Below are 22,492 nucleotides of genomic sequence, written 5' to 3'. Positions count from 1 at the left end.
AAAATGTTAGAAGAAATGGATGATCAAATCAAGATCATCAGACAGGATATTCAAGCTGCCAAGGATCGACAAAAGGCATATGCTGATCTAAAAAGGCAAGAACGAATCTTCAAAGAGGGAGACATGGTCTTCATCCATGTCCATCCAAAGAAGAGTTCTTTGTCTTTAGGAGAGTTTAAGAAGCTAAGTCCAAGATATTGTGGACCCTATAAAATTCTCAAGTGCCTAGGACCAAGCGCTTACAAGATACAACTCCCTGAGAATATAAAAATCCACAATGTATTTCATGTTGGCTTATTGAAAGCATACGTAGCTAACCCTAACCATATCCTTGATGATGAACAAGTTGTAATACCTAGCCAAGGAGTCCTTGAGCTACAACTTGACAGAGTAATTGATGTAAGGGAGAGAAAATTGAGGAGTAGAACCCTTAGAGAATACCTTGTCCAATGGAAGGATTACCCTGAAGAAGATGCTTCATGGATAGATGAGGATGCTCTTCAAATAAAAGTTAGTTGGTTAGTTCAAAAGTTAGTTAGTTAATTAATAAGTTAGTAAGATTACTAACTAAAGACTAACTAAGGTAAAAACTAACTAACATTAATTATTAATAATTTTTATTTAGTTTAAAATATTTTATGTAAAAAAATCAAAGTCCTAAATTTGATTATTTTTTTTCGAATTGGAAAGGACCGTGGCCACCCTTCACATAAATTACAACATGAACGAAACTTATGAGTTATATTAATCACTAGGATAATGTGTATAGTTTGGATGGTCTAAAAATATTAGACTTTTGGACAAGACTAGAATATTTTAGATATTTTAGAGATTATCTTAATTTTTTATTTTTATTTTTAAAAGAGATATGGAGATTTCTAGAACTAGATGTCATTTAAAAGAAAAAAAATAAGTGATGTGTTAGTTAGTTTGAAGATTTTATAAAAAGAAAAATAAAGAAAAGTGACTGGCGAAATCGCACGCGCCGCGATTGCAGTTTACAAGCAGTAGACAGCACTTCGAACAGAGAAAAGAAGGAGTGAACTGAGAGCTTTCTAACCAAGTGTCTTTAGATTTTACCCCCCTTTCGAAGCCAATGGAACCATCAGATTTATGATCTGAGCATCAGATCACTGATCTTTCCAAGATCCCCCTCCACAAAGAGCTCCACTTCTCAACCACAAGCCCCCTTCTCCAAATTCACTATAAATAAGAGGCATAGGGGGCACTTAGAGGGATATAAGGAGACCCCGAGAGGCTGCGAGAGAGAAGAAGAGAGAAGGAAGAATACTCCTTCAACAGGCTGCGAGAAGCTAGAGAGAGAGAGAGAGAGAGAGAGAGAGAGAGAGAGAGAGAGAAAGAGAGAAAGAGAAAGAGGAAGAGAGTTAGCTCAAATCCCTTGTCTCGATCTTTAACTAGGCCATATTCTCTTACCCTCTCTCATCTAAAATCTATCCCACCTTCCCTATCTCTCAAACTCCTCGTGGACGATGGCTCCAAAGCAACGAAGTGGAAAAACCATGGAAATCAACGCAACCGGTCAAGCAATGGGTATTGCCAATGATACGGGAGTACCCGAGGTTGCGGGAGTTGCCACTACAAACGGAACATCGGGTGTGGCTAATGCGAGCGCGAGTAAAGATGAAGTTCCTAATGTCACCATGCTGCCAAACTAGGTTATTCATTACTAGATTATTATTTTATAATATAAGATAATTACATAAGATATTAGCTTCCATATTCTTCACTTACACATTAAACTGATAACTCGTCTAGAAAGACATATTAGTACAAGCATAATACGATTAATCACTATGATTTGTAGCTAGAATAGTTGAGATACTAAGGCATAGAATCAGGATAGAATTAATTGCCAAAGGTTATTGTACATATGTCTTTATGCGCATTCAATATAGTTATGATCAAATGCGACGAGGTTAAGAATTGATTAGTGATGGTTATAGAAACTGATTGTCTATTTAGGAATACTATAGATCATCTCGTTGAGTTATTGACACAATATATTTCCTTAAGGGATTTTGCTTATGTTGGATAAGTGAATCCAAATGGAAAACTCATGCCTTGCTTAACATGTTATAAGAGGTGTCCTCAACACTTCTTTATGGGGACAAGAATCCTCATTAGAATGTAAGGTTACCTTAGGATAAGGTCTACCTTGGCTATGTGAAGCTATGATTTACATGATGGGATGATTGTCATTGCATTATTTGATACATATTTGAAAGGACTGTTTATGTTTACTAGAATCTAGATTTTTTATTGAAATTATTGTCAAACAGAATAAAAGGAAGGATCGCGCTAGGCTACCCCCAAGCTAGCGGCGAGACCCTACTCCAAGGGGGTCATGATTATCGCTACTAGAGGCTTGGACCGGCTCCGTAGGCGAAAGGTCTGTCAGTAGGGATAGTCTCGGGCAGTAGGAATTGTAGGTGCCAGAGGGGGCCTTGGCTGTAAATCCTACATTGTTCCAAGAATCTGACGAGCCCCTTCATGACCCAAGATGGGATCCTGGAACCCTAAATACTAGTTATGAGGGTGGAATCTTGGTGGACAGAATGTCCTTATGGAATTCTATGTATCTTTCGCTGGGACGGAATGATGAAAATTGTAATAAAATTTCAATATAATAAAGAAGTTTGCTTTACTGCTCGAATTGTATGCATGTTAGTGAGATAAATTATGTGAAGGAACGTGTGACTTAATGGACTAATTAAGGAATCTGGTTGTATATGTTCCAATAAATGTGTTGTAGGTAATTAAAAAACTAAGATGACCCATCATCAGAGGAAAGCGGGTAGGCGTAACCCCCGACGGGTCCGTCCAATGGTAGGGTGGTCCCGGTTAACTGGGAGCTTTTCTACATCGGAAAATAGAAATAGGAAGACGATAAATTGACCAAGTAGTCATTAGGTAAAACCGACTTGCATTGTTTTAGGGGGCCGGAATGGGATTTTGCCTTATGGGCAGGAGGGTTGACGTACCGCACTCCCCTCCGTCTCCCATTCTCTTTGAAACAAGTGCAATGGCAAGTCCGCTTCAGATCGAGTAATCCTCTAAAAAGTGGAACTCGAAATTACTGACGCTAGCTGGCTGCTAGGAGACCCATCCGATTTTAGGAACCCAAGTCTTCAGGTCGATCCCAGTGGGTTCGGCCAGAACTCTCCCCTTGCGAAGTAGACTCGATAGGGCCTAAGTGACAACCCCGTGATGTTCCAAGGGAGCACCCGGCGGCATCATTTATGGGAAAACCTACTGATGGACTACTAAAAGGTGTGCCATGGATTGGGACTAGCGGAAACCTCACATGAGTGGTTGATTTGATGAGATGATTGATTGGTTTAGAAGTGGTTTGAGAGTGTTTTGGATAGGTTGGAATGGTTTTATTAAGCTCATGATGTTTATTAGTAGAGATGTGAAGTTCTATTGATGTTTTGATATGTTCTGTTTGGTCCTAATAGCTTCTGTTGAGCTTCTGTTTTGTTCTGTTTTCTCTCTGTATGGAAGGATGGAGTATTAATTGATAGGGTTTGAGATTGTTTAAAAGCTTATTGAGTGATTTTTGATGGTTTGGAATGGTTTTGGTATGAGTTAAGTGGTTTTGATGCTTTCTGTTGACCTTCTGTAACTCTCTGTTGAGCTTTTGATGAGCTTCTGTAGACCTTCTGTATGCCTCTGTATGTGTTCTGTTGGATGAGAGTGTAGCTTGGGAAAGTTTTCTAGCCTTGGAAAGAGGTGAATACAAGTGCAAAAGATCTAAAAGAAGTCAAAGAAGTAGCTGCTGAAGACTCAAGTAAAGACTGGAGTGAAGTGATAGTGGTGAGCTATGAAGAGTCACTGTAGTGGCTCTGGTGCCTCTTCATATCAGACATACCTCTTGGGAGGTGTATCCACGACCTAAGAAGGATTATTGAGGGTTATTATTGAGTGATTGTAGTGAGGATATGATGTACTATTAATGGAGAGAGAGAGAGAGAGTCAGAGATAGTCAAATCTATCAAAATAGTGTGATTGTATGTAAGAGATTGAGAGAGAGAACTATGAAGACATTGAAGATGAATAATATGTGATTGATTTCCATTCAAAGATGGTGTATTCCTTTGCTTTCTTTGTTCTATTGATGGATTTTGTGAAGATGTTGAAGAATATGGTTGATTCTATAAAATCCGTGGGAGATATCTACTATGATGTTGCGTGAAGAATTGTTGTTTTCTTTGTTTTGATGATCAAAAGAATGAAATAAAAGCTTGTTGATGTTACAAGATAGATTTTCTTCCAAGAGAATTCCCTTTTCCTTGGTGTTCCTCTTGGGGCTCCACTCTCTCATGGAAAGGTAGAGACTGTGTCGTAGAGACAGAGAGCTAGAGGGAGTTTGGGAGAGAGAGAGAGAGAGAGAGAGAGAGAGAGAGAGAGGAGAGCTAGAGGGAGTTTGGGAGGGGAGAGAGAGAGAGAGAGAGAGAGAGAGAGAGAGGAGGCAAACTCGTGCGAGCTTGGAGGAACAAGCAATGGAGGTTGTATCCTTGCACGTGAAGGACGAAGAGTGAGAAGTGTGGAGTTTGTTGCAGCATGCATCAATGGTGGAGTCGTCGAAGCTTGGGAGCTCACACATATTTCTAGACTAAATGAGGTGAGTTCTCTTGCATTGACTAATATTCTTGAGTTTTCTTCTTGCTTGACGGCGGGCTACAAATCTATATTCATGGCAAGTCAAGAAAGTGAGACGAGATGGTAGGAAATCTCATGAGGTGAGAGGCCATCGTCAAAGTTGACTTGAGGGAGTGCATAATTGATATGCGCCATTCCATGTAGATCTGGCTACAAGTCTCCTAAAGATGCTTGGGAATTTTTAATGGATTACTATAGCACTACCACTAGTGCAATCAAAATTCGGCTAAAGTAGAAGTTCAATACCATGGAGAGGAAAGGACAGTCCATATAGGATTATGTAATAGAGATAAAGACTCTTCTAGATCAATTGGAAACTATTTGAACTGAAGTAGAGGATGAAGATTTACTTTATATGACCTTGAATGGTCTTGGACCTAAATACAAGTCATTTGGCACACCTATAGAAGTAAGATCTAAAATGCCTAACTTTAATGAACTAGTTGCATTGCTTATCCATGAACAGGTAAAATTGGATGTAGCTACTAGCTGTAGTAGCTCAAAAGGTAGAGATATAGTATTCTATTCTAATCAGAGAGGTAGTGGCAGCCATGGTAGGGGTTCCTTCCATGGTCAAGGGACTTATTAGAATGCATCTCAGCATGTACACAATCAACAAAGACATACTGTTAGAGGTGGTGGATACTCTCATGCAAGGGGGAGATCCAACTCTAGAGGTAGAGGATCTTGGCAGTCACAGAGTATGCATGATAATGCAAACAAGGATAAGGAATATCATTACTATGTGGAAAATATGGCCGCATTGCTAAAGAGTGCTAGAAGCAGCAAGTGAATAAAAGAGGCATGCAACATGGACATTATGCCTCATCTAGTCATGCTGAGCATGAGAGTGGTGACATTTTATTTTCTATGACATATGTACAAAACAAGGCTGTTAAGAAAAAAAGATTAAATGATATTTGGTACATAGATTTAGGAGGATCAAATCATATGACACCACATGATGGCGAGTGGTTTGATGAAATGAAAGCAAGTACAAATGGTTATGTATGCACTAGAATGACACCCATCATGACATAACTCATACAACAGGAGTTGTTCCATTGGTTATGCCTAATGGCAAGAACAAGAAGCTGTATGATGCCTTGTATATTCCATCAATCATGAAAATTTTGTTACATATTAGCTAGATGGCTGAACAAAACCTGCAAGTACGATTTAACAAAATTGCTATTTTATTAAGGAAAATGGCAAAGGTTGCAAGTTGCAAAGGAAAAAGACATGGCAAAATTTTTACATTGGATGCAAATATTCCTAAATTAAAAGTTGCAATGTTTTCTCATGATGATGAAGTATAAAAGTTGCAATGTTTTCTCATGATGATGAAGTATAAAAGGTAATATGCAAGGATAAAATCCTACCCAAATGTGATTATTGTGCCATCAAAACAAGCTAGAAATCCATCATCATCAGCATAAAGCAATACTTGTCAAAAATGTGATAAATGAGTAACTTTTAGAGCCCTGTGAATTTTTGGATATCATTAAGCAATAGGAACTCTTGTATAAAAATGGAAAAGGAAGGGAGATATACCAAAGTGAGGGACTCGATAGACATTAGTATGTCTTTATGCTCCTCTTCAAGTAGATTACCAATTTTCAAGTTAACTATGTCAAGCTCCTTTGACATAGCCTCCCTTGCTCAATGTGTAGGACCTCCTCCATATCCGTGTCAGCATCCTCAACATCACTTATTCTCTTGCAGGTGTGGCAAAAGCATGTGGAATGAACATTGGAATATTTTCTTGAAATCTTCATGAAGTTGTTGGAGTCTTTTCTCTATGGCTATATTTTGATTGTACTTCCTTCCTTGATATGGTAGTGTATGAAGATCTTGAAATCTTCAATAAACTTTCTAACTCCACTAAGTCCTTAAAGGTGTTGATCTCCTCTTGCACAAAAAATATATTGGGCATTATAACCTCTCTTGTGTTGAAGGGAGCATCGAACATTGTCCAGAACTTGTATGAGAGGGATGCATTGTTAACCAATCTTGGAGCTTATAGGTTGTTGGATACCACATAACATCCTCTTTTTGTATTGTAGCATGTAAATGCCTATATGAAGTTAGATGGCCACCTAGAAGAAGCCATGGAAGAAAAATTTTAAGGTATTGATAAGAAATGAGGTTGTAATGGAGTATAGATAATACAAAAAGGAATTCAAAGGAATTGAGGCACCATAACAATGAGAGCTATGAGATGAATACATACAAAAAGAGCATGAACTACAAAAAAAAATTAAAATGCCCCTTAGACCAAGATTAAAAGTATTTTGGTTTTTTTAATTTAAGACAACTTTAAAGAACTCTACATTTCAAAAAGTCACATGAAGGTGCTAACACTAAGAAAATAGAGGAAAAAAATATCATTATCAAGGACAAGTTCTTTGGCTAAAATTGCTTCATGAGGATAACTTTGAGGACCCCTTTTCACCTTTTTGCTATTGCTAAAAGAAGTTTGGATGAATTAGTAGAGTCAAATGTTACATTTTTGTCTATTCGTTAGTTTTCCCATTAGTGAACACTAAAAAGGCTCATTTTCTTTGGCCCTAATGTGACCACGTTTTTAACAAATATAGGGGATAATTAATTCCAACAATAACGTATTCTCTTTGTGATAGTTTGGTAGGATATTATTAGGTTGCAAGAACATCTACAATATTTATATACCATGGGTTTTGACTAAATATAATGAGGTATTTAGAAGGTCCATTTCTCCTCTATATATGACTAAGGGATTCAAGATAGATGTTTACTAGAGCATATGGGAAAAACCATGCTATATTACCACTTCAAATTCAAACTTCTGGAAAGGAGTAGGCATCATATCTTGCAACATTTCACATAAGCTTTCTTCATCAACAAGGAAAGGGCCTCATGATCTACATGGAATTTGTGATGGGTAGATAATATGTAGTGAATTTGCACATTCAATGACTCATACTTGATGTTGTTGCTCAATAGGATAAGTAGTCTTTGAGGCTTTCACCTCTTAAAATTGTCGTATTATGATTTGGCTCCTTTTTGCTTATGATTCTACTCTTAAAGTGAACCTAACATATTGACTAATATGTGTAAATCTAGAATAGAAGACCTAAAGCAAGAATGACCTTTGGCTATCCCACACCAACTGTGTTGCTTCACTAGTTAGGTCAAGCTATTTGATGAAGGGGTTATTTTTATTAATCAATTAGATGAGGAATTACTCATTGTTTAGATGAGGGTCATCACCCAAGAAGTAAGGTTTTGTAAGCTACTTGTCAATACCCTAGGGTGCAACCAATGGTATATTAGCACAACATGAGTTTACCAATCACTTGAAGCTTGGAGGAGATCAATGAGGCTATGAGTGCATAAAAATCCCCATGGCCAAGGACAAGGGTACTTCTATTTTTGTTCCTAACCTAGTTAGCAATTAAACGACCCACTCTGAAAAAAAGCATAAGGATCAAAGCAACTAGATCCCAATAAAATGAATGTGACCTTATTTCTGAGTGTTATGTTTGATAATACCATCCTTGAGTCATATGTTGGTTAGAAACTCTAGTGCATCATATAGAGACTTTGTTAAGTATTTCAACTCACAATGTTTCTAGTCCAACACTTTAAGAGATATGGTTACATCAAACTCATCTACTAATGCAATGTAAGAAAACAGAACATAGCATAGTATAGCAGATTTGTAAGCAACGAATAGAGAATATGGAGAATCAAAAACTTGGATTATTGTAGATGATACAATATAGATAGTTGATGCTTTCAACTTGTGTGGACACAAGAAACGGGAGAGACAAAAGGTTGTGCATGTAGAAAAGCATGGCTAAAGCTTGTAAAACAAGCCACAAGCCAATACACTAAATAGTACTAGCAAATGCATGTTTTTTCGAGCATGTGACCAAAATTAACCACTAAACATATATTTTATAGCTTCGTGAATTACACGTGGTATTTAGCACAATGGCCCTTTGGCACTTCAAGGGGAGGGTTGGGGGGAAAAAGGGGGTGTTGTACCACTTCATACCTCTTCCCAAGAAGTCTCATGGGAAAAGCCATGCTAGGACAAGTCCTCTAGATAAGGACCTAGTGTTATGGTAATGACTCTACAAATGCATCTAGTCATGCTAGCAAAGTGCCAACCCCCTCTTTGGTTTGTCTCTATAGCTATCTGGCCACCATCCAATGTTGAAATCATGACCTACCATGTAAATGTGCCACTCATAAACACCTTCTTCTCGTATGTCAGGCTCACGAAGATGGAGTCAACAACTACTTATGGAGTTAAATGAGGGATGGAGCATTCATCTCCATCATGCAAGGTGCCCTTGGGACTTCAAACAATTGCTTGAAGAAGATGATGTTTGGTTCATCCATCTCCAAGAGAGCATGTTAGAAAAGTGTAACTAGTGGTGTGATCCGTGCACCTTTGTAAGGCAACAATGCATGGCTACTAGCTTCAAGACAATGACTATATACACTCATCGACAAATAAACTACTTGGCTAAGTTGATACAAGTATGCAACAACAAAAGACATGTCACACAAGAATGCATTTTAGTCTCTCCCCCCTGACTTTCAACATTTTGTAAGAATTTGACTCTATTGGCTACATAATTTTGAAACTACTATAATCAAGTTAAGGGCCAATAATCACTTCTAAAAAAAGCTTGTTATGAGTCCATGAATCAAGATTATCCTCAAACGTATGTTGGCTCCAAAATAGATATTCTTGAACTCCATCAATCTACTAATCATCATTGCATTGATGGATACATTAGTCTACAACTAGCCAAGTGTTACCTTTGTGTGTAAGTTGAGCAAAAAAGCAATGGCTTCACCAATTCAATGATCTCTTCAACTTTGTGCTAGATAAAATTCATTTGAATCAATGAAACATATTCCATCATGTTAGCATGTGTTGAGCATTCTCTTCATGTCAAACTTTCCTTTAGTGTGTCCTTAATCTACTTCGATTTGCCAAGCACAAAATAGTTTGTAGGCGGACTATGATGCAAAAAAGGTTCTTTGGCATTTATCAAAGTTTATTACAATAGTATGTAGGTGTACATGTACTCCATTGTAAATGTTGCTACACGATTAGAATCCAACAATACAATGAATGGTAGGTCCCCCACATCTTTTAAAAGCAAGTTGAGAATATGGGCCATATAAGGAACCCAAGTGATCTAAAAATACTCAACCATGATGTGTTCTCCGATGATTTTGTATTTGGTTGCATTATCCGACATGATGACATCATTTTTCAACATTTGCCAATCTCATGATGGATTTCTTGTATATGCTTTCTATGAAGCAAAGAGTATTTCCACAAATAGAACTACCGATGGCTTCTAGAATAAATATATCCCTTGGACATATAGTGGGCACATTAGTTGATGGCTTACATCAGCTGATCAATCAACAACCAAATACAACTATGTATCTATCCAAAGAGCAAAACCAAATATTGGCGCCTTAGAAATGTCTCCAACTCAACCTTCTATTCAAGTATTAAGTGCACATTTTCTTATAGTTTGGCAAAGTGACTTTTTCTTTAACTATGGTCACAATAGAATTCTAGAAGATTGAATTATGAATTGCATTGAAGGTGAACACCATGTCTAATGAATTACTTTTTCCATTTTATGTATAATATCAATGTTTTTAAAAGCTTTCCATTGATCCTTGTTGTCATATAATGTACTACCTCTATGTAAGAGGAACACGCACTAGCTACATTGGGGCTTTTATATTCAATGAGCCCAGGATGCTTGTGAGGAACAACTAGATTGATATTCTTTGGCATATTATTATTTGACATCTCATCAACTATTTGCTACCCTAATCTAATATATGAATTAGCTAGTTTTGGCATTGTGGAGAATATTTAGCCAATGAAGTAGTATACTTAAGCTAAGCTAAAAAGCAATGGGGATGGTGAGATGCATTCTTGAGCAACATGTCTTATATGTTAGCTTCAATGTTGCTTCACGACCGATGATAGCTAAAAGATGTATCAAAACTTTATTGCAATGCCTTATTAGTGATAGCAGCATTAACATTGGCTTGATTTTTTAGCAAAGTAAAGTGCACCATGCTTTTTATATGCAAATGATTAAGCATCATTATGCTTGAATGTAGAAAGACCCTAACATTCACAAAGCCATAGATCAAGTAAAAGACGTTTTCTTAGACATACGTATACCATTCATCCACTCAAGATACAAAGTCATCTCAAGCCCACGTTTTATAAAAAGACTTTGAATTTATCAAATCAAACTGACATTTGAGTTGCAAATTTGAGATGCAAAACTAGAATTAATAGCATGCATCATAATACTTGAGCAACAACTGATGCATGAATTATGAAATCCAATATAAGGCGCCTTCCCTAATGTCAAAGAGCCTATGAGAATGGTTAAATTTGCACATTTGAATATCTTTACAACATACTTTTCCTCTAGGAATACATCATCTAATATTTTCATCTCACTAACCAACCCCTTGACCCCACCGCACAACTTGCCCAAAGCAAAGTTTAATTAGCTAAACCTTAATAACCCTAGGCTTCTTGAGGACTTTTCACATCTTCAAGTAGCTTCTCCTTGGTGGGATTCGAAAGTATTCTCCAACTCAAAGGTTTTAGAGGTAAGATCATGAGTATCTTGAAAGAGTGGATGTTTCATGATCTTGCTTCCATACCTTATATTTGTAAGCTGTTGCAAAAAGCTACCAAAGGATGTAAGGGTAAGTCTTATTTATTCCAATATTTGAGTAGGCCTAAAATCATTATTATGTCAAAGGCTTTTCTCTCAACCTTCTAAATGAAAAGAAAAAATCCACTAAATTTCTCAATGCATAATAACCTCAAGCTCAAGGACAAGGATGTTGGGGTGTGCATTGGCAACACAAAATTTGTTTGCCAAGCATTATGATTTCCTTGAAACCCTTGGGGATGGTGGGGTGTACAACAGCAATAAGAAACTTCTTTACTATCATGTATAATTAGTCTATGTAATCCCTAAAGGTGTAAGAGGGTGTCATGAACAACAATGTTTCACATTGGCCAAACACTAAATCCTAAACTTGTTTTTATATCATCTATGTAGGATACAAGTATACTAAACCAAGGTGTTATATCCTACATACCCTTCAAGGATGTTATGTTTCATTTATTTATTTTACTAAACTAGCCTAAAAGCATGTTGGTACAAGGTGCAAGAATAAATACACAAAGATGCGCAAGCCTAAACTTATTTATATTTTAATATATAGATATGAGTGTTACTTATTATCATTTCAGATACACTTATAATCATTTCATATACCTATAAAATGCTTGTGCAAAGTATGGTGGATAGCTACCCCATTAGGGCACAAAGAAGGTAGATACTAATGAAGAGGAAAAGGAAAACTCAATTTGTATAAGGGAGTGTATCTATCGTACGATAAATTTTATTGTTCAATTTATTTCAAGTTTTATCGTATGATATACTCTATTGCAAGATAGATTGGTAGCCATAAGGCATTACTGCTATTATAAGCCAAGTTTAGGGGTATTCATCAAATAAGATGCACCTTTAAGAAATACGACTATATAACCTTAGCCTATTAACTCCTCTCTGGTCCCATGCTTGGCTTCTTCCTTCCACACCTTTTGTGTCTATCTTTACAGCAAATTACATTGCTCATAGTGAGTTGTAGGAGGAGGCTTTCAAGAACCTTGACTCACATAAAGCCATGCAACAAGGCCATTGGGACCAAATGGGTTTACACACAAAGTTTAGAGTGGATGGTATTGTTTGGACAAATGCAATTCCTTTTGAGTAATAGAAGGGTTTTGTCAAAAAGAATAGAGTGGCTAGGAGGAGACTTTAATGCCATGGTTGGCCTAACCTCCATGTTAGGATTGTTATTGGCATTGGATATTCATTTCATCAATCTATCAAATGGATGTCAAATGTGCCTTTTTAAATGGTGTCTTATAGGAAGAAGCCTACTTGGACCATCTCCACCAAGCTTCTTGATCCCATGGCATGAGGGAAAAGACATTCGCTTCCAAAATTCCATTTAAGAGTCATTGAAGCAAGTCCCCAAAACTTGGTACTATCAAATCAATCATTCCAATCCTCTCCATATGATCCAAATCTATACATTTTTCATGATGTTGAGGGGGCATGCTACACTTTGTGTTAGGTGGATTACTTAATGATTATTGCCTCTGCTACTAAAAAGAAGTCTATCCCTACAAAGTTGACTTCCACATTTCACATGGTTGACTTTGGTCATCTCTCCTATGTTCTAGGCATGGAGGTTGTTCGATATCTAAAGGCCATATTTTCTCACAATAAAAGTATGCCCAATAGTTAGTGAAGCAATTTTTGCCTATTGGTTCTACTCTCATCGCCAACCCACAATATCCAACCCTTAAATATTTAAAGACCTAGATAGACGTCCTCACGATGAGCATGACTATTGCCAAGTAGCTAGATGTCCTCACGATGAGCACGACTATTACCAAGTAGCTAGATAATCGATGTAGCTAAGTAATAGAACTTACCTTACCTACCCTGTATTAACTCATGCACAATATTTTAATGCACCTAGTGCTTTTGACTAGAGTGATGGATATGAGAACCTTGAGATATCTTTCTAAAACTCACAAGTTTTGATCATATTTCAATTAAGGACCAACATTATATGCTTTCAAATGATTTGGGCTAAAGACTCGAATACCCAAAGATGTTGAGAAGTAATCATAGTTAGCATGTATTACGATTAGGATCCATGACCAAATGTATCTCAAACCTTAGTTCATAGCCTTGGTCTTATCAAAGAGTGAAGGGGTAAGAAGGCAAATGGATCCGAGAAAGTATCCCGCACTTTTGGGAGGGTACCTTTGACCTAGGATTGCCTCTTGGTGTAATCTGATGTGCCCTAAACATGTTATCCTTTGCCTATTTTTAAGAGGCATTATCTAATAGAGATAATGTGTGTGTGTGTGTGTGTGTGTGTGTGTGTGTGTGTGTGTGTGTGTGTGTGTGTGTGTGTGTGTGTGTGTGTGTGTGTGTGTGTGTGTGTGTGTGTGTGTGTGTGTGTGTGTGTGTGTGTGTGTGTGTGTGTGTGTGTGTCCCCCTCTCTCTCTCTCTCTCTCTCACATCACTTACACCAAAGTCCTCATTAGCAAGCACTCTGTCATGGTATCAAAGCCTAGCTCTTGTTGTAGCCTTCTCTAAATCCTCCTCTCATTTCAAACCTAAACCCTAACTACCCACCATATCCTAGCTTGCAAGGCATTTCCCACTTTCATCTAGTATTGCTTCTTCAAGACATCACTAATCTTTAAGCTTTCATGCACAAACTAAGGACCATGTTACAATCTTCCGACAATAGACTATAAAAACCCTGTGATTTTTTCTCAATCCAATCATCATATTGAGCACCCACTTACTTTTTGCAGAAAGGATTATTAATATTTTGGTTCCCTCACACTACATACTCCACTTTTGGCCCAATCCTTTCGGATGCTCTCCACTTGTGTGGCTAGCCCTTCTTCAAGCTTAACTTCTAGTTTCTTATTATAATCCAAATAGCAATTATAAAACTAGAGGTTTTGTGCTTTTTCACAATTGTGTAATAGTGTCCCTTGCAAGGTGTAATAGAGTGAGATAGTGTGGATATTCCATTTAAACCAATACAACCTCTTTACTATGATAGTAAGTTTCAATGTCTCCATTGGAAATTTAATGGCCAAGGACTTCCCTCATCTACTCGAATTACCTTTCTTTCAATACATAAGAATTTCAAGACTCAATAGATTCCAATTGGAGTGAAAAGAAGCAGCATGCATTGTCCCTATTAGGCCTCTGTATTCCTCAAATGATTCATGCCGCTAATGTCCAAGGAACTAGCATGCAAACTTGGGTTGAACTAAACAAGGCCCCAACACTAAGATTAAAGAGCTAGATTTAAAAGTAAAATTATGTGGCTTAGAGCAAGCGTATAAAGATCTTGTAAACAACATTCATAAAATTGAAAATATCATGGTATAGTTAGATTGTATTTATGCTTTAAGTTCCAAAAAAAAAGATGTCACGATACTATTTATCAATCTACCAAAGGAATAGTAGTCTACCAATGATACACTATAAAATATGGAGAATGTTGCCTCAAAGCATTGCCCATCTGCATTATTATTCACTCAATAACTTTTCTTTACAAGTGGAAGCAAACTCGAAATGAAACCCCACACAAGTCATTCATATTGACAACCAATGTGCCATAGCACTAGCTCATAATCCTATTAGATCTCCCACAACCAAGCATATGGGGTGTACATTTCCACTTTTCAAAAGAGTATGTCAAGGTGGATACCACTTGGTTGGGTATTCATACCTTTATCAAACCATGCTAGTGTCCTCATCAAGGCAATGAATCAACCAATGCTTCAAGACTTGTGCAAGGGTATAGATCTTGATCCATCTCCCCCTTCAACATCACAAGGAAGGAGTGGAGCATCGACTCCTCTTCCACCTTTGGCATTGACATTTTCTACACCTAGGAACTAGTTTGTCTTGTTTACACTTCGAACATTGACATCTTTTCTAGCTTTTACATTGATGATTTGTAAAGATCTTGCACTCCCATGCAACATCACTACTCAAGTGGCAATGATGTATTAGCATTCATTCACATCTTGCCTTATCATTACATTACATTTTGGGCACTTGAAACGGTGAAACCCATTTTCGGTAACTATCCAAATAAAAACCCTTGTAATGTGTAGCATGCTTCCCATTCACTTCAGTGAGCAAAGTTTTGTGGGCACATTGCTCATAATAAATCGTGGACAAGATAGTGGTGTCATGCAAAATTCCTTACTTACCTCACCATTTTTCTTTATGGAAACCCTTGGGGGTGGTCTAGCACTATGGTTCCTTCTATAAGGGCTTAAGAATGTGTATAAAAGTTTGACTCTAGAAAACAACAAAAGGGGCTGAAAAGAAGATATCCATCACCTTTTGTGATAATGGTAGACCCTAGGATAGTCCTTTGTGGCGCCCTTCGTTTCTTTGCGATGGGATCTTTGAATGGAGCAAAGAACCTACTTTTCATTTATACATTTTTAGCTTGAGGGGGGAAGTTAAGCTACACCAAAAGTTAATCTCAAACAATGGGCTAACCTCTTTCGACTTTTGTTAAGCCCCAAATTAAAACTCCAGATAAATTAGGAGAAAGGTGAGCTCCGAGAATTTGGTGGGACAATTAGCTCGCAAGGTACAAAAGGAATCCATGTGCTTGCCACACTCTCTATCCCAAACCATCCCCATCATTGTCATTAGCTTCCATCACCCTTGTCTACATCAATGCCAGCTACATTTGTTGCTTAGCCTCATCAATCCCAACCTATCTCCCCCATCACTATCACCTCTTTGTGTTAAAGAGTGCCTAGCACCTTGTGTTGCTGTCATGTTCTGATTAATGACATTATTAATTGTTGTCGACTCCCTCTAGTGCCTTGTGTTTTTCTTGTTATTCTCTATCATAAAACTATTGCCTCTGGTATACAAACCTCCCAACCCTAGTAGAGCCACCTACCTGCTATGCTTTGTGGTCCTTGTGCACCACCTACATCAGATCCAGCATTGAGCTTTGCTGCATCCAAGATCCAATCAAGCATGACAAACTTCTTTGGCGTCTCTCAACCCACACCCCGAGAGATCGGCTGTTGGACAGCCAGGTGCCCCACGGCCGCTCCTTGTATCACATACCTCGACATCCTAGTTTTTAGTTCATTGGGTTCCATTCATTCATTCATTCATCTCTCGTTCTCTGACTCCATGTTGTTTGGTCCCTTCAACCGTACAGCTGGTCGCCTGCATCCTGCCCATGGCCAGAGAGCTGCTGCATTTTGCTGCTCAGTCTGTGGTTCCTTGGCCTTGGCAACGTCCTCACACTCTGGAACTACTGCATTTGGCAAATTCTGCTATCTTGTTGCTATTTAGAGTGCTTACATCAAATTGGTCAGAGTACTCTGGTGGACTACTGCATTCCGGATCCATCAAAAGTACGACACACGTCTTCAGTACCCCTCAGCCCACTCCCCAAGAGAGAGCGGCTGTGGGACAGCTCTTCACTCCTTGATCGTTCCTTGTATCAAATACCTGCATGTACTTGGAATGTGCATTAAGTTCCATTCATTCTAGTGTATCCTCTCAAAACCAACTCTCTGGTTGCATTTTTCCTTCCAGCATGCAAATTTGAAATCCACCATGCAAGAGGTTCATATCACAGAAGTGTGCTACACCATACAACTTCAACCTACGATGCATGCCCTTGCCATCCGAACCAAAAGTGTGTCTGGACAAGAGCTTATGTGGGGGCAGTAGTAGCAACAATAAAAGCTTTGATGGATGCAGTGCTGTTTTAATGTTGTGTTTGTTCGTGGAGCTATCGCAGATTGTCTGAACTTGCAAGTAGAGCCTAAGATCAGATCATCATTCGCTTCTATGTCAGAAAATTTTGCTTCATCTAAATTTATTCTAAAACCATGTCGATACCTTTACAATCAACTTGATACGACTATAAGAGACAAAGAATTATAACCACAAGTATATAAAGGGGAATCATGGTATAGACCACTCCTTATATTCCTCATAGAATTACAGCAGGATCAAAAAGGTCATGGCCATCAAGCCGAAATTATTTGGTCAATTGGGAGTGGCGTAAAATAAGGTACATCTTCTGTGGCAAACAATCAGTGTTGTTAAATTTGACTGGCACGGGCTCTGAAACTACTCAATTGGTTTTCTCAACTTTACACAATTTGCAGAGCTCATTCAAACTTCTGTAAGCTGCTTCATAAGTCTCATAGACATCACTGTATCAACCCATCTTTCCAATTAGGCTAGCTCTGTGCATCCAAATGATACATAGGTAATGGCATGCATTTTCAAGGTCCTCTCGCATCCATGCCAACAATATCAAGTTATACAGCTTGCTTTGTCATTACCATGTTGCACCTTTGAAATTCCTTGCTAGTAACGTCTATAGCAGGGCACTGTCCAAGTTAATGGTACGCATTCAAGAAATGAATCAAAACTTTCTCGAAGCCACAGCATCATGAAGCAAAGCTACCTTTGTCACTGTGGAGACTGATTTTTCTCAATCGAAGATCCTTTCTCCAGTTGCAAATGCATTCCACACGACAGTTCCACAAAGGTATAAACCAACTGCCACTTTAAACACATCATCCCAGCTCCCTGAACCATGTACTAAATCAGGGCCAAAACATGATGAAAAAATATTTACACAACAAAACACCAAACCACCAGCTTGACAGGCAAGGATATATTCTCAATATTAACATAGCCTCATCAACTCTGTATCAGAATAACCACAGGCACATCCTTCACTCGAGAATTGCATTAGTATGGCTACTGTGTAGTCTCCAAATGTTGAATACTGAGTGGGAAGTAGCTATGTATGGAGAAAAATGACAAAATTTGTAAAAGGTCCAGCAAAAAAAGCCTTCTAACAATGTATGACTTCTGTCTTTAGCTATTCCCTTCCCATGGAGACATTTTTATCAGTCAAGTTTTCATGTTTTTCATTCTTCTTCCCCTCGATTTTCTGGCACTGACAGAGTGACACCACCAAAACTAAGTTCTTATGAGACATGGTAACCTTCAACCTGTGTTGCTTGAGCAATCGTTGGTCCATGTAATTTTCTTATGTGGCAGTGTTCCATACTAACAAGAAACTAATACTAAGCCTGACACAATCAAATATCTCAAATAAGGCCACAAGTATATAACTGCAATTGTATATAAATGACTAGTTTGTTTGCAGAAAACTGTACCATGCTGAAGGATGTATCCTGTTGCAGCCGTGCCAATCACGCCTGCAAGTACTCCTGCTGTGTTGGATAGCCCTAGCAGTACACCCTACAAGTCCCATAATAGAACAGTGAATGTATAGTATAGTCAGCATGCTTTGGTAGCTCTTTGTAATTTAGGCTATAGCTATGTCAAGACAAAAGATTGTAACCTGGCAAGATGCAATTTGAAATTTTATCCCTACTTGGAATCAAAGGACACATGTATTGTCAAATGCAAGACTTTATCTTCCAGGTTTGCATTCATTGGATAAGAAGGGAAAAAATCATTATGTGGTTTGTATTTCCAAAAACAAGCGGCTCTTAAATAATAACACATGCACATCTCAACAAGATGCAAGTCTTTGTCTTTTATGGGACTAAGCCACTAAGTATTTCTGACAAGCAAGGGGTGCGAATCTAAAATAAACAGACAGGAAAAATGGACGATCATGATTTGCTTAGGTTAAGCAAATGAGAATCTGAGGAAGTCCAATACTAACAGGAGAGGAGGATATAAAGTGGAAGAAGGAGATCTGTCACCTAGCCCTAACATATAACAGCCACTCAACAGAGTGCAGTTTCAATATACCAGCCCTATGTCATATCATTATACATTTCCTGCATAAGGCAAGGAGAAATGTCTACTTTGTGAGATCATGCCAGTGCATAACCTCCTGTCCCTTTTGTGCAACCATAAAAATAAACTCCTATAATTATGTTGTTTAGTTCCAAAAAGAAGAGCTAGCACCATACATGACTCCTTTTTTCTCACCAATCACCAAGTTATCACATAAAAGAAAAACAGTGCTGGAAATATCATACTGCATAGCGAGGACCGATATCCTGGTGATTTGAATAGAGACCAGATTGTGAGAAAGCATCAGTTCCCTGAAAAAAAGTACAATTGCTTGTAACAAAACTGTATACAAAGCATGCATCATTGAAGAATGTTATTCAAATTTTGCCACACCTGTGAGCACATCATACAAAGGACAGCTAGAGTAGGGGATGTAACGTGGCTGAGCTGGGTCAAGAAAAAAGCTGGACCAAGGAATCCAACAGTCTGCATAACCTGGCATTTTGAACAACAGATGAGAGAAATAAACAACAGAAAGAAGTTCCACTCTTATGCCAAAATAAGAGGGGATGGGGGACAAGAGGGAGAGAACTCAAGGGGGAAAAAATACAGTTTGTTAGTAAAAGAGATCAGATTTGTTACATAAAATAATAGAAACACTTCAGATGCCTAGACAATCTAATAAAATAGTGTCAATACTTTCAAATGCCCAGATTGTCTAGATGACAGCAGTAATGATTAGAATAGACAATCGAATAAAAGAGCAGAAACACTTCAGATGACCAGACTATCCGGGTCTTTAAGTGTGTATCGATGTCTATGAAGAATTCTACAGAGAGAGTTAAAGCAATCAACAAAGACTCCAAATATTGATCATGTTTCAGCTGTTACCAATTAAAAAGAGGCCTACTGTCTTGAAACATGAAGCAATCGGATTGATCACAAACGAAGACGCCTAGACAGTCTAATAAAAGAGCAGTAAAACTTCTGGAGCCCAGATTGTCTAGACAAAAACAGCAACGCTTCAGATGCCTAGACAGTCTAATAAAAGAGCAGCAATTTGTCTTAGTTTTTTAGTGTGTTGCAAAATGCGAATGAAAATTCTACAAAGAGAGTTCAAGCAGCCAACAAAGACTCCAAATACTGTTCATGACTCGGCTATTACCCATCAAAAGAGGTGGACTATCTTAGAAATATGAAGCAATATGATTGACCACAAACAAAGATATCTTTTTCAATTCGTGCACTGTACCTTGCGGACTGTGGTAACTGAAACTCCTCTGCTGACCAGTGAATCAGCAATCCAGCCACCCAAATTTGCAGCTAGGGCCATGGTAAGCCATGGAAGAACTGAAAACATTCCTGATTCTGTAAGGTTGAACTTCAGTACCTGGTCACAACACAATGAACTCCAATGCAGAATATTAGAAAAACGCTAGTCAGAAAATAAATTGTGAGCAACCTGCAACTTGCCTAAATTTGATATACGGATGGTCTCTACTTCTGTTGCACCCATTTGAACCAGAAAGTGAACATGCAGTGAAAAAGTAAGCACATTCTTGTATGCAAACACTGGCATTGTCAAAAGATTTCACATAAATGAACATACTAGTTACGCAATAAATAAGTTCTCAAAAATAGACAATCAGCTCTCTGACTGTACTACCAAAGGTCACTCTTGCCCTCGCACTTATCTGCGGTTGAACAAAGAATCAAAGGTAGCATCCATACTACTGTTGGATCTTTAGCAACCTTGAAAAGGAAAGAAATGAGCTGCAAGCTGCTATAATGAACGACAGATGTTGAAGCTTGCACCTAATAAATCCTTGCAGTTGAGATTTCCCAATCCTCACAAACAGACAAAAATAGCAATGAAAAAAGTGCAGAGGTTCATGTCCATGCAGCTCCATACTGCAGCATATGATGGGCATTACAAACAGTGAAAATCAAACTTACCATGATAGAAGCTTGTGATACAACACTCGTTGACTTTAAACATATTTTGAGAACCACATAACAATCTCAATAGCAGCACCAACATTTATGCTTTAAGGCATTTTAGGTTGAAGACATAACAAATAAATCCTTATTTGTTCCTTAGACAGGGTGCCTGAAAACCCACCTCACAGTAGTACGTTGGCATCCATGTGAGGAGGATGAAAGTCCCCCAGTTATGGCAGAAGTGACAGATAATGAGAGCCCAAACAGGCGCTTTGGACAAGAGAAGCTTCCAAGGAATGCCTGCAGCAGGTTCTCTTACAATGTTACTTCCCAGTATGAGTTTCTTCTCCTCTTCACTTATTGTGGGATCTTCAAGTGGAGAGCTAGATGCCTGAAAAATATTAGCAACAAAGGTGAAGGTATATCAGTTAAACAATTTACACACTTTACTTCAGAGAAATAAAAAAGATAAGCTACATATTTCTAAAACACCACACTTCCTTTCAAGAAAAAAGTTCCAAAGAACAAAAATTCTTTGCCTTGTAATGAACTGTTATAAATGAATATTTTCATAGTTATGCATGTGCAAGTTCTGGAAAAATTAATAAATAGCACGGAATGACTGCAAAGGGACTGGTAACTCCAATCAGGAGCCTCCATACCCTTCCAAATCTTTAGAATAAATATATAACGAATTTATTATGTAGGATTATTAGAGGAGGCACAAGAGGAAGCAGCAGAGAAAGGATGAGTGGGCACTGGCAACTAATGCAAGGAAGTTTCTTTCTTGATCTGTCGCGTCTCCCTGCATGCAGGGAGGTGCTGCCTCAAAGTGCACAAAAAAGTATGGCAATAGCATGACACAAAACTTTCCTGACATCATATGTGGTCAACATGTGGACATGGTGCAGATCAAGCATGCATTGGTAGAAGGCCTTAAGACTATGCAATAAAAAGAAGAAAGCATGGCCGGCAGGAGCTGAGAAGGAGGTAATCAAAACTGCTGCCTGTCCAGTAGTTCTACCAGTGCATGCACCTCACCCTTCAGCCAGTCACAGACAAAAAGAAAAGGAGCCCAGACCAGCCACTAATAAAGTACGACATCCTCCAGAGAGAAGTTGGCAAACCGTGGAGAAACAAGGACAAGACTACCTCTGAATCCCACCACACTTCCAAGTATCCATTCTCTCCTGGCACTGGAACTCACTAAACAAAGAAGAAACCCTTGCCAATGAATCTATACTGGTGCAGAGAGGCTCTAGCTTAATAGGCTTTGTACTGAAAGCCTTTTCTTTGGGCGGTGCTCTATGCTCCCAAGGCATGTACTGATCTTCTACAAGCTGAGAAAAAAGTATGCATACTTTGTGAACAAAGGAATAACTAAAGTATTCAAG

General features: G+C 38.3%; 1 protein-coding gene across 2 annotated transcripts in view; it reads right to left on the bottom strand.

Moving 5' to 3' along the window:
* Positions 1–17,331: 17,331 nt before the first annotated feature.
* The window catches only part of LOC148014327 (sodium-dependent phosphate transport protein 1, chloroplastic-like), a 66,618-nt gene continuing 61,457 nt past the window's right edge, over positions 17,332–22,492 (bottom strand). Inside the window, exons 6-12 of one of the 2 annotated variants that reach the window (XM_087666201.1) lie at positions 21,280–21,489; positions 20,410–20,547; positions 19,551–19,652; positions 19,403–19,468; positions 18,563–18,647; positions 17,839–17,963; positions 17,332–17,761 (exon numbers count right to left, since the gene is read on the bottom strand). In XM_087666201.1, the coding sequence (XP_087522327.1) occupies positions 17,866–17,963; positions 18,563–18,647; positions 19,403–19,468; positions 19,551–19,652; positions 20,410–20,547; positions 21,280–21,489 (699 nt within the window). In that variant the 3' untranslated portion in view covers positions 17,332–17,761; positions 17,839–17,865. The remainder of the gene's footprint in view (positions 17,762–17,838; positions 17,964–18,562; positions 18,648–19,402; positions 19,469–19,550; positions 19,653–20,409; positions 20,548–21,279; positions 21,490–22,492) is intronic. The other variant, XM_087666200.1, reaches the window with a different exon arrangement.

The sequence above is a fragment of the Lygodium microphyllum genome, chromosome 25 (genome assembly GCF_053477565.2).
Source record: "Lygodium microphyllum isolate KBCC chromosome 25, Lygodium_microphyllum_v1.1.10, whole genome shotgun sequence".
NCBI classification, from domain to species: Eukaryota; Viridiplantae; Streptophyta; class Polypodiopsida; order Schizaeales; family Lygodiaceae; genus Lygodium; species Lygodium microphyllum.
This window is presented reverse-complemented; position numbering and strand designations above follow the sequence as displayed.